General features: G+C 45.5%; 1 protein-coding gene across 3 annotated transcripts in view; it reads right to left on the bottom strand.

Moving 5' to 3' along the window:
• The window catches only part of NLRC4 (NLR family, CARD domain containing 4), a 51,049-nt gene that overhangs the window by 31,341 nt on the left and 7,397 nt on the right, over window positions 1-12,311 (bottom strand). For 2 of the 3 annotated variants that reach the window (XM_011935996.1, XM_011935995.1), the window contains exons 2-4: window positions 10,156-10,271; window positions 6,397-6,657; window positions 3,272-5,266 (exon numbers count right to left, since the gene is read on the bottom strand). In XM_011935996.1, coding sequence (XP_011791386.1) covers window positions 3,272-5,266; window positions 6,397-6,657; window position 10,156 — 2,257 coding nt within the window. In that variant the 5' untranslated portion in view covers window positions 10,157-10,271. The remainder of the gene's footprint in view (window positions 1-3,271; window positions 5,267-6,396; window positions 6,658-10,155; window positions 10,272-12,311) is intronic. The other variant, XM_011935997.1, reaches the window with a different exon arrangement.

Below are 12,311 nucleotides of genomic sequence, written 5' to 3'. Positions count from 1 at the left end.
ATATTCATATTTTAATAAAAATATTTTAAAGATATTTAAATACATACATATATGTATATATGTAGGTATGTGTATATATATCTTTCCAATCAGACTACAGCTCTGGGAATCGTCCCTATGGCTCCCAATCTGACAACTTTCCCCCAGCATGGGCCTCTCTCCACAGCCCTTCTACCTTCCTTTCAAGTCCTGACACCTAGCAGAAACTACTAGAAAAGTTAAAACAAAACTAATAAAAATGAAATCATGTCTTTTGCAGCAACATTGATGGAAACGGAGGCCACTATCTTAAGTGAAATAACTCAGAAACGGAAAGTCAGATACCGTATGTACTCACTTACAAGTGGGAGCTAAATAATGTGTACACGCGGAGATAGAAAGCGGAATAGACATGGAGACTTGGAAAGGTGGGAGGGTGAGAGGGAGGCAAGGGATGAGAAATGATAATGGTGGTTACACTCAAAGCTCAGATTTCGCCACCACAAAATATATCAATGTAAAAAAACTGCACTTGAACCCCCATATCTATAAAAATAAATAATAGATAAATAAATAAAGCAAAACTATATATCTAACATTTTCACAGTATTCCTGGCTATTATTTCCAGCCAGGCTTGATTATAGCTGTAAACTAAAAATCCTAAGCCCCCCGCCCCACACCAACTGAATGCATCCCCTCTGGGCTAAGGGGACCCCAGAAAAAAACTTAAACGAAGGACCTGGCCATGACAGGATGGGAGGTCAAACACACATCATCATACTCCCTCTCTTTTATGGTTTGAACACAACTCATCAGCATTACTGTTAACATAGAGATCATAAGACTAACAAAACAGACTTTTTATGGCAATAAAATACCAAGTTATAAACAGGACATAAGACCATGTCAGGCAAAGGCTAAGTCATGCAGCTCTACACTTAAAAAATAAACTGTCCTAGGCTGGGCGTCATGGCTCATGCCTGTAATCCCAACAGTTTGGAAGGTGGAGGCAGTAGAATTGCTTGAGCCCAGCAGTTCAAGACCAGCCTGGGCAACATAGTGAGACCTCGTCTCTCCAAAAAAAACAAACAATGAGGATCGACTGAGCCCAGGAGGTTGAGGCTGCAATGAACTGTGATCGCACCACTGCACTCCCACCTGGGTGACAGAGCAAGACCCTATCTCGAAAAAAAAAAAAAAAAAAAATTTAAGAATAAACTGTGCCGTAACCGCCACAGATTTTTCTTCTTTGGTAGCTAAACAAGCATTGGTCTCAAGATAAGCAATATTGATAGTTGTGAATATTAAACAATTCGCAACTCATCCAGCTCACAAATGCTAACAATCCCTCTTCCATCTGCCATAACTACAGCTTTGATTGGAGAAGAGAGTGATTTCAGTAACTTTCTCCTGATCAGAGGACCACCAACCACAGACTGGTTCTGGCTGGTTTACAGAGATTGCGTACCTGTTTACCTTTGTGTTCTGAAAAGAACCTCTGAAGTATAGGCCTATTGTAATACATTTAAATCATTTAAAGGGATGTACAATCTTTTGGTTTCCCTGGGCCACACTGGAAGAAGAATTGTATTGGGCTACACATAAAATACACTAACGCTAATGATAGCTGACGAACTAAAAAAAAAAAAAAAAAAAAAAACAAACAATCCAACGTCCATTCATGTAAAATGACATGATCATATAAATGGATACAGAAAACACTTTTAACACAATCCATCATCTATTCATGACAAAAAAAAAAATTCTCAGCAACTTGATAAAAGACATCTACAAGAAAACTACATTTAACATTATACTTAACGGTGAAAGTCTGAATGCTTTCTCCCTAAGGTCAGGAACAAGGCAAGATGTTCATTCATATCACCCCTGTTCAACATTGTACTACAAGTCCTAGTCAGTGAAATAAAGCAAAAAATAAAAATAAAATAAAATAAAAGGAATACAGATTGGAAGGGAAGAATTTAAAATCATTCTTTTCGAAGATAACATGATTGCAATAAAAATGTCAAGGAATCTACAACACCCTCTCCTGCAAACCCCACACAAAAAAAATCCTTCTAAAACTGGCTGGGTGCAGTGGCTCATACCTATAATCCTAGCAGTTTTCGAGGCTGAGGGGGAGGATCACTTGAGCCCAGGAGTTCAAGACTGGCCTCAGCAACAGAGAGGCCTTGTCTCTACAAAAAAGAAGGAGGGCCGGGCACAGTGGCTCACACCTGTAATCCCAGCAGGTGTGGAAGCCAAGGCGGGTGGATCACCTGAGGTTGGGAGTTTGAAACCAGCCTGGCCAACATGGTGAAACCCCATCTGTACTAAAAATACAAAAATTAGCCAGGTGTGGTGGCGTGCGCCTGTAATCCCAGCTACTTGGGATTCTGAGGCAGGAGACTTGCTTGAATCCAGGAGGCAGAGGTTGCAATGAGCCAAGATTGTGCCACTGCACTCCAACCTGGGTGACAGAGTAAGACCCTGTCTCAAAAAAATAGTAATAGTTAAATAAAGTAAATAATTTTTTAAATGGCAAACATTACAAAATAATTCTAGGCCGGGCGCGGTGGCTCAAGCCTGTAATCCCAGCACTTTGGGAGGCCGAGACGGGCAGATCACGAGGTCAGGAGATCGAGACCATCCTGGCTAACACGGTGAAACCCCGTCTCTACTAAAAAATACAAAAAACTAGCCGGGCGAGGTGGCGGGCGCCTGTAGTCCCAGCTACTCGGGAGGCTGAGGCAGGAGAATGGCGTAAACCCGGGAGGCGGAGCCTGCAGTGAGCTGAGATCCAGCCACTGCACTCCAGCCTGGGCGACAGAGCGAGACTCCATCTCAAAAAAAAAAAAAAAAGTTTATGAATTTGTTCTGGGCCACATTCAAACCCGTCTTGGGCCAGTGGAGCCCACGGGCTGCAGGTTGGATAAGCTTGATTTAAATACTAAATCTCCACCCCAAAGTGAACTTGGGTTGTATGTTATATGCATGTTTATTCAATAGGCATGCGTCAAGACCACCTTCAGGAATAGTCATAGCTCCTCCTGTAATCTGTTGAATATGTATGTTTAGCCAACCCATTCAACATAAAGCGTCTACCCCAACCCCTCCTTCGAGGTGCCTGTCTCTGGTCTTGGTTAGAGGCACGTTTCCCAGCCTGCGGGATGGCCACCTTGCAGGCTGTAACCCTTTAGAAGAAATTAAGTCTCCTCTCTCCTTTTCCAAATTTATACACTGTTATTTTTTTTAAGTGAACATAGCACAAACCACTGATATTTATAATACCCGGCAGCCGTTGATTCTGTAGGTCGTGAATACTCAAGGTTTTCAGGTTTGTTACAGATGTGATATGCTGCTCATCTTCTATGGTGAGGGGACTGGCTTCCAGCATGAGAGAATAAATGTTCTTACAGGTACTCAGGACCAAACTGAGGCTTCCAGCCACACCAGCACATCTCTTTATTTGCAGTCTGAGGCATGTGGCAGAGCTGAATATTTTTCCCAGATACTTGATATCTTTCTTACTCAACTTGCTGAAATCTCGGAGTGTGACCTCCAGAGTCCTGAATTCCTGCTTCCAGTTGAAGAACAAAGATACAGCCCTGCTGGGAATGTAGGTTTCTGGGGCCTCTTCTGTGTGGATTGTGCCTGTGTCTTCTGCAGCCTTGTCCCATGAAGCCATAGCTCCCCCATAGAAGTCCAGTTTAATGAAGTCCAGAGCGCTTGCACAATTGGGCAAGTGTTCAAAGAAGTCAAATAAGTAATCAGGGATGTTCCCTGAGTTGATATATAAGCTTTTACCTTGAAAGAAAGCTTCAAATTCTTGGCTCAGGGCTGACTTGGATGTACTCTCATGATATAAATGGATACCACACTCTACAAAGGAATTGATGTTTATGGCTTTCAGAATTTCTTGCTCAGTGGTGTTTTTCACACTTTGCAAAGATTCCTGTCTCCAGAGAGGCCTCTTGGTGATGGAAAGCCCGAGAAGGCAGCCATGTTGATACACTGCTGCGAGGTGCTTCATAACAGCCCTGGTGGCTTCCACAGATGACCCACAGGTGTACCGGAGCAGGCTGCTATACGTGGATGTAATGTCTGAAATGGAAACCATTTTCTGCAAGTAACTATTCCCCTTGGTCACCTCCTCTGGCTCACGAGACGTCAATAAACTGCTGAGTCTTCGTCCTGCTGTGTACTCCTGGAATGACTTGTGAAAGAATTTATACTTTGGCTTGAACCTTTGAGCCGTATATTTACAGAGGAGCCCAGTTGTCAGCAGGACTTCCTCGTTCATGCTGGACACATCCTCCAGTTTGAAGTCAAACTTGTGGGAGAACACGCCCTCCAGAGCTAGGTCTCCACAGTGGTCCAGGCTCCGAACGAAGTCACTTGCAGTCACACCTTTATGTTTGTGTTTGTTTTTCTGTATCAACAGATCATAGAAGGTATGGAACAGCGTTGTTTGTGTGTGAGACTGGAACTCACTTTCACCCATCTGAATTGCACAAGTGATGACCACAAAGAGAGGGGTCTTCATGAGATTCCTCAAGCACCTGGATTTCTGAATTTGGAGCAACAAGCCTTCAGCAAGCTCCTCGATCAGCACTTCTCGGATGAGAGCCTGCGCGCTGTCTTCTGTCATATCTCCCACCTCAGCAATCAGGGCACCAAACTGCCGTATGTGCCTCAGGCACTCAGTGGTGGTGGTCACGATGACCATGTTCTTGAATCGGTGGTTTTCCTTTATCAGGGCTTCGATTTCTGGGCAGTTCTGGGGCTTGAATTCATTGTAGCCATCAAGAAGAAAAAGAACCCTCTGCCGTAGCTTCAGCAGCATGGCCATGAATGTCTGCTTCCTGATTGTGCCTGCTATATCCAAGACCTGATCACAGAGGGTTTCAAAAAGCCCGCCCTGGGCCCTGCTGAGACGGACGAAGAAGACGAATTTGAACTTGGTCAGAGCCTCGCACTTTCCGGAGCCCCAGAGCATGGCAATTCGCTGCAGCAGAGTGGACTTCCCTTTGCCAGATTCCCCTTCAATGATGCAGGGGCTCTGAAGAGCCTGCAGGAGACCGTTCAGGGTCAGCTGCTCCACGCGGTGATGGTGTTGGTCCTTCCTCCACAGGACAGGTTCTGTGAAGGTGCTTTTCAGGCTAAAAATAATGTCAATATCTTCACCAAGGGGATAGAAGTTCAGAAAAGATGGGGTATGGTACCAGTCCTTTAAATCCTGAGCCAAATCGTCCAAGTCTCCTTCTGATGTCTGATGGAAAAGACCTATTAGAGAAGAGGTGATGTTAAAGAGGACCCAATTCTATGTCTCCTCAAAACCTAGAGTTCAGGAGGATGAACAAGGGGGTGAGGCTGAGAATCTGCCATCAGTGAATGTAATGTCCTTTCCCAGTTCTGAGCTGGCACAAAGGGTTCTGTCTGCTCCCCCTTTCCCTGGCATCCTTTACCCCACTCCCCTTTTTGCTTTCTGTTTCCTCCTTTCCACAACCAAATCTTTTTTTTTTTTTTGAGACGGAGTCTCGCTCTGTCACCCAGACTGGAGTGCAGTGGCCGGATCTCAGCTCACTGCAAGCTCTGCCTCCCGGGTTTATGCCATTCTCCTGCCTCAGCCTCCCAAGTAGCTGGGACTACAGGCGCCCGCCACCTCGCCCGGCTCGTTTCTTGTATTTTTTAGTAGAGATGGGGTTTCACTGTGTTAGCCAGGATGGTCTCGATCTCCTGACCTCGTGATCCACCCGTCTCGGCCTCCCAAAGTGCTGGGATTACAGGCTTGAGCCACCGCGCCCGGCCTCCACAACCAAATCTTATAGCAGCTGGTTGGAAAAGGGAGGAGCTTGTGTATGGGTTAAGGAAAGTAAAGAATTTGGCGGAGAAAGATGGTTAGGGGTAACTGTCAGCACATTAGGCCTTCACTCTATGTAAAATCTGTCATGACCTTATTTACTAATTTAAAAAAATAAAAACTGAATTCATATTTCATGAAAAATAGAATCGTGCTCTTGTGTCAGTCAGGCTGTCTTTACCAGGAGGCCTGGACATGGAGTAGGTAGTGAGCTGGGCCTCTCTCCCATAGGTAGATCTCATCCAAGCAGGGAACGCTGAGAACCACCGCTGCATTGGCAGCTTAACTAGTACACTCATTGTCCTGTTTTATCTTGCAGTGACACTATACTCAATCATTTATTCCCTGGCCCTGGGGTTGTTTGGCTTCACCATCAATTGATCTACTATGAATTTTTCCTAAAATCATCTAAGCTTTTCCTTAGCAGGAATCAAAGGCAACTGCCAGGTGATATGAAGAGGAGGAAAAGCAGAGGCTCTGCCATGGGGCTGATGGATCTTTGTTATGGTCTATTCTATTTGCAGAAACAGATGCAAAACTAAATGATACTTACTTTGTCCATTCAAGTCCTGAAATAGAGGATAGTTCCACTCCTCAAGGGATTTAAGAAAGAGGTTACAGGCCTCTGAACCCTTTTCCAAAATCATGTGAATGATCCCTCTCGCAGCATCCTGCTCCACCTTCTCGCAGCAAATGTTGTTTACTTCTCCATAATTCAGAACATTCCATGCAAATAGGTCATCTGTAATTTGCTTTACAACAGTCATTCCCATTCTTTGAATAAGGGCTCGGCTATTGTCCTTTATGAAATTCACTGAGGAGATGGGGAGAAATATACATATTTATTTGTTTATATACAATGTGCATATCAGCATCTGTCTCCAGAGCATTAGGGCCATGCATTTTTTTCCTGTGGGCATCTCCTGAGTTATGGAGATGCCAAATGCTTGAATTCCAGGCCTTTAAGAAATGCTCTGCAAAGCAGTTCTAACCCCAGAGTCATTGATGAGCAAGATAGTTTGGCTTTGGTGATGAAGTAAGGTGAGTTATCTTGTCCCTCCGATATAAAACAGTCCCCATCGAGGTCGTAGTGGTAAGACCGTTGGCTTTAGAATAACAGCACTGGCCTAGGATCTGCCACTAGCTACCATCTGTGTGACTTTGGCAAGTCACTAAGCCTCTTTGAGTCTATTTCAATTTTGTGCTGCTGACTGGGCACGGTGGCTCACGCCTATAATTCTAGCACTTTGGGAGGCCGAGTCGGGTGGATCACCAGAGGTCGGGAGTTTGAGACCAGCCTGACCACATGGAGAAACCCTGTCTCTACTAAAAATGCAAAATTAGCCAGGTGTGGTGGTGCATGCCTGTAGTCTCAGCTACTCGGGAGGCTGAGGCAGGAGAATCACTTGAACCTGGGAGGTGGAGGTTGCAGTGAGCCGAGATTGCACCACTGCACTCCAGCCTGGGCAACAAGAGCAAAACTCCATCTCAACAACAACAAAAAAAATTATGTGCTGCTAAATGGTTTCACAAACTGGCCTTCTAGGAGTAAAGGCCCTAATTTGTAGCATTCACCAATCCCCGTGGTATAAATATTCCTACCATGGCCTATTTCAAGCTAACAGTGTATGTCAACTGGCTAACAAAATCCTGAAAATTCAATAATCAGGTTTCACATCACAGTAAGAACCAGCTCCAGCACACCGGGGATTCCTCATCCATACAGTGGTGTGGAGAACAGTATTTAACTTAGGAAGTTGTTACAAGAATTCATGTATAGTATCTCGTACAAAGTTATAACTCAATATATGATAGCTACTATTTTTAGCCTTTATTCAGGTGTCACCCTATAAAGGAAGAGCACATTTTATCTCTCACAGACTTTGGTCTTTTCTGAAGAGTATCACATCAAAACATTGATTTTTATCCAAACATTGATTTTTATTCAATGTAAGCTCTCTCGCCTGGTCTTGAGGATAGCTGTGTCCTTTTTGTGTCTGACTCTGCAATGTCTAATTCTGAAAGGCAGACCACACTGTACCCAGGCACTGTGCTCATGCTATGTTTGTGACAGCTTGGAGAAATGTCTTCCTGGTTTTTAACTCTCAGACACCGTCTGCACTAGATTTCTTCCTGGGCTAGGCTGCTTCTGGTTTTTTGTTTTGTTTTTGTTTTTTTGACAAAGTTTCGCTCTTGTTGCCCAAGCTGGAGTGCAATGGTGCGATCTCAGCTCACCACAACCTCCGCCTCCTGGGTGCAAGTGATTCTCCTGCCACAGTCTCCCAAGTAGCTGGGATTACAGGCATGCGCCACTACACCCAGCTAATTTTGTATTTTTAGTAGAGATGAGATTTCTCTATATTGGTCAGGCTGGTCTCGAACTCCCGACCTCAGGTGATCCGCCTGCCTCAGCCTCCCAAAGTGTTGGGATTACAGGCATGAGCCACCGCGCCTGGCCGCTCCTGGCTTTCAAACCTGTGTTGACTGATCAGAGAGGGAATGCGCTTCTCTCAAAGACCCCAGAACCTCTCTGGCCTGAAATGTACCATCAATCACTCCAAGCACCAGGACCCCATCCCAGCTGTCCTTTCTCACCATTGCAGAGCTCTCCTGCCGATCTCAGCTGGAATACTCCCTGTCTACATGTCCTGCAAGACAGTCCCATCTCTTTCCTTCTGGGGTCTCATCTGTTCTCTAGCTTCTACATCATCCCTATGGACGTAACCTCTAAGACTGTGTCCCGTCGTGATCTCCAGTTTAGAGCTAAAGAAATACAGCCTCAGCTGGGTGCGGTGACTCATGCCTGTAATCCCAGCACTTTGGAAGGTTGAGGTGGGCGGATTATCTGAGGTTGGGAGTTCAAGACCAGCCTGACCAACATGGAGAAACCCTGTCTCTACTAAAAATACGAAATTAGCCAGGCATGATGGCGCATGCCTGTAATCCCAGCTACTTGGGAGGCTGAGGCAGGCAAATAGCTTGAACCTGGGAGGTGGAGGTTGCAGTGAGCCGAGATCGCGCCATTGCAGTCCAGCAGCCTGGGCAACAAGAGCAAAACCCCGTCTTGAAAAAAAAAAAAAAAAAAAGAAAGAAAGCCTCAGAGAGGCTTAGAGACACACACACACACAAGTTCACAGCCTAGCCTTCCTAAGACTACACTTCTTCACCTACAAAATGAAGACATGTTATTTAAAAGACTCTATTTAAAAGACTCATTATATTGAATAAGTCACATAACTCTCATACACAAAAATGTCTCAAAATTGGGAAAGTGGCTGGGCGTGATAGCTCACGCCTGTAATCCCAGCACTTTGGGAGGCCAAGGCAGGTGGATCACGAGGTCAGGAGATCGAGACCAGCCTGGCTAATATGGTGAGACCTCGCCCTTACTAAGAATACAAAAAATTAGCTGGGCATGGTGGCATGCGCCTGTGGTCCCAGCTACTCAGGAGGCTGAGGCAGGAGCATTGCTTGAACCTAGGAGGTGGAGGTTGCAGTGAGCCGAGATCACACCACTGCACTCCAGCCTGGGCTACAGAGTGAGAGTCTGTCTCACAAAAAAATTAAAAAATATATATATATCTCTATATATAAAATAGTAAGGTATTATTGTACTATGTTATATATCCTTGTATGTAGACCATCATACTCCTTCCTTATCAAGTAATTAGGTGGAAAAAATGCTGCTCATTTATTCATTCATTATTCATTCTTTTCAGAATATCTGTCTAGACCAATGCCTTTCAATAGAACGTTCTGTGATAATGAACATGTTCTATATCCACATTATACAATATGTTAGTCATTAGTCACATCTGACTACTGAGTACTTGAAATCTGGCTACAGTGACTGTGCAACTGAAGTTTACATTTTATTTCATTTTATTTAAATTCATCTTTAAATAGCTACAGGGGGCTAGTGGCTACTACTAATATACTAGACAGTGCAGGTCTACACCCAGTCGTTGAAGTGGAAAGAGCTACATTTTGGTTGCCACTTAGATCTACACCATGTTTCTTCACAAGGAGCTTGATGTGTGTAGCTCTCTGCTGTCTGGCTGAACAGGTGATGAGAACACTTTAAAACATACACCTGGTCACTCTTTGTGTAAGTCCTATCCTGTCTGTGGTTCTGTCTTTTATCACAGGTTACCATTTTTGCAACTGAATTCCTAAAACAACAGAAGATTATTTATCGGTAATTCCACATATGACTGGTCAGAGGAAGCCACGAATTGATTTACCATTCAACATCACCAGTATTTGGTAGCAGACTGTATAACCAGGCAGATGTTATTTCTCATATACTTACTTGTTCTAAATGAAAGCTTCCCACCTTTCTATAACTCAATAGAAAATATTTCCAAATGGACAGGTCAAAGGTGATCCCAATATTGTCCTCTTTTTTCTATAAAACTACTCTTCATTCTGTAAAACAAAACAGAACCAGAGACTATCAGGCAGAGGGGCTGGTGCAATTAACTAAGTAATGCCCTGCTTTTCATTGATAAGAAAATGGTGACTCAAACCAGATAAAAACTTGCTCAAAGCCACTGGCTATTCATGGCCAAGCCCTAAAGAGAACCCAGGCGTCTGGACTCCTGGCCTAGAGCTCTAAACTGTGTTCAACTGGAATTTTGCCCTTCTCTTCAAAGTTTCTTCTCATTTCTGCTGTTCAGAGCCAAGAAGGCAACTTGGAATTAAATGTCAAAAGACGGTATAAGTGTCAACATGAATGGTGCAGAGGGTACATTCTCTCCATTCTCTCTGGTATTTCCAAGAAAGAGTATATGGACTGGAATCATCCAGGGAGGAAGTTTTCATGGAGGAGACAGCACATGAAGCTGGTCTTAAAGGATAAGTAGGGCTGGGCGCTGTGGGAGATCAAGGCAGGCGGATTACCTGAGGTAAGGAGTTCGAGACCAGCCTGACCAACATGGTGAATCCCCATCTCTACTAAAAATACAAAAGTTAGCTGGGCCTGGTGGCACACGCCTGTAATCCCAGCTATTCGGGAGGTTGAGGCAGGAGAATCACTTAAGCCCGGGAGACAGAGGTTGCAGTTAGCCGAGATGGTGCCACTGCACTCCAGCCTGGCAGACGGAGCGAGACTGTGCCTCAAAAAGGAAAAAACAGACTGTGCCTCAAAAAGGAAAAAAAAAAAAAAGGATAAGTAGGATGAGGCGAGGTAGTTGGGTTGGGGTGGAGGTGGTGGTGAGGATGTAAAACGCCTTGCAGGTGAGAGCGTGAGATCGGGGAGTATGGAAAGGCGAAAAGTTCTCTTGTCTCCTTCGCAGGGCGTGCGATGGGGGTGTGGCTCGCTTCTTCAGTGCCCGCTGCTCAGACCTCTAGGGGAGCATACAGATGGGCAGGCTGTGGGGTTCCAATCCCACGGCAGTGTCTAGTGGTGAATGTTTACAGCTCCTGAAGCCCCAGAGGGTGTGTGTTACAGGGTGCTCTTTCGGTTTCGCTGTCTGTGGGCGGCTTGTGTTAGCTCAATTAGACCCCTGCCTTATTGCAAGGACAGAGGGTTTTCTGTATTCCGGGGTTCTTGCCTCGGTGTACCAGAGGAATTGGATCACACGTGGTCTTGGAGAAAGAGTGCAAGGTTTTATTGACTGGAAGAAGCTCTCAGCAGATGGGGTAGCCAGAAGGGAGATGGTTTTTCCCTGGAGTCAGACCGCCACCGACTCTTCTCCAACACTCCCGGCCAAACTCCGCGTCGTTCCTCTGGTATTTGCCTCCTGCTGGCGTGCCGGCGTCTGTTGTGAGCTCTTCCGCCAGCATTCGCCCTTCAATGTCCTCTCGACGTCCAGCTGCTTGTATCTTCTTCCGCCGATGTGTTCCTCGCGACGTCCAGCTGCTTGTGTATCTGCCTGCTAGGGTCTCTGGGATTTTTATACGCATAGGATGACGGTGTGGCAGGCCAGGGTGGTCTTGGGAAATGCAACATTTGGGCACCAAAGCAGGAGTGCCTGTCCTCACCTAGGTCCGTGGGCACAGGCCTGGGGGTGGAGCCCTTGCCAGGGACCCGCCCTTCTGGGACCCGCCCTTCTCTTCCCTGCACTTCCCTGACCCCCTTCCCTATCAGTATGAGTAATTCAGGAGACAGAAAAAAGGAGTTATGCTTCCAGGGTACAAAGGGGAAAAGCTATGGAAAGCCTTGTATGCCAAGATGAGGCATTTGTTCTTTATCCTATGAGCAACTGGGAGAGATTATGGTATGAGGAGCACGTTTAAAGTGATGTTTTAAGAAACGGATTTTCATCTTCCTGGTATGGTCCTGCCATTTCATCCTCCTAGATGGTTTGAAAAGCAACTTCCTGGCCGGGCGCGGTGGCTCAAGCCTGTAATCCCAGCACTTTGGGAGGCCGAGACGGGCGGATCACGAGGCTGGGAGATGAAGAACAGCTTCCTGGCCGGGCGCGGTGGCTCACACCTGTAATCCCAGCACTTTGGGAGGCCGAG

Source organism: Colobus angolensis, unplaced genomic scaffold, assembly GCF_000951035.1.
Source record: "Colobus angolensis palliatus isolate OR3802 unplaced genomic scaffold, Cang.pa_1.0 Scaffold15, whole genome shotgun sequence".
NCBI classification, from domain to species: domain Eukaryota; kingdom Metazoa; phylum Chordata; class Mammalia; order Primates; family Cercopithecidae; genus Colobus; species Colobus angolensis.
This window is presented reverse-complemented; position numbering and strand designations above follow the sequence as displayed.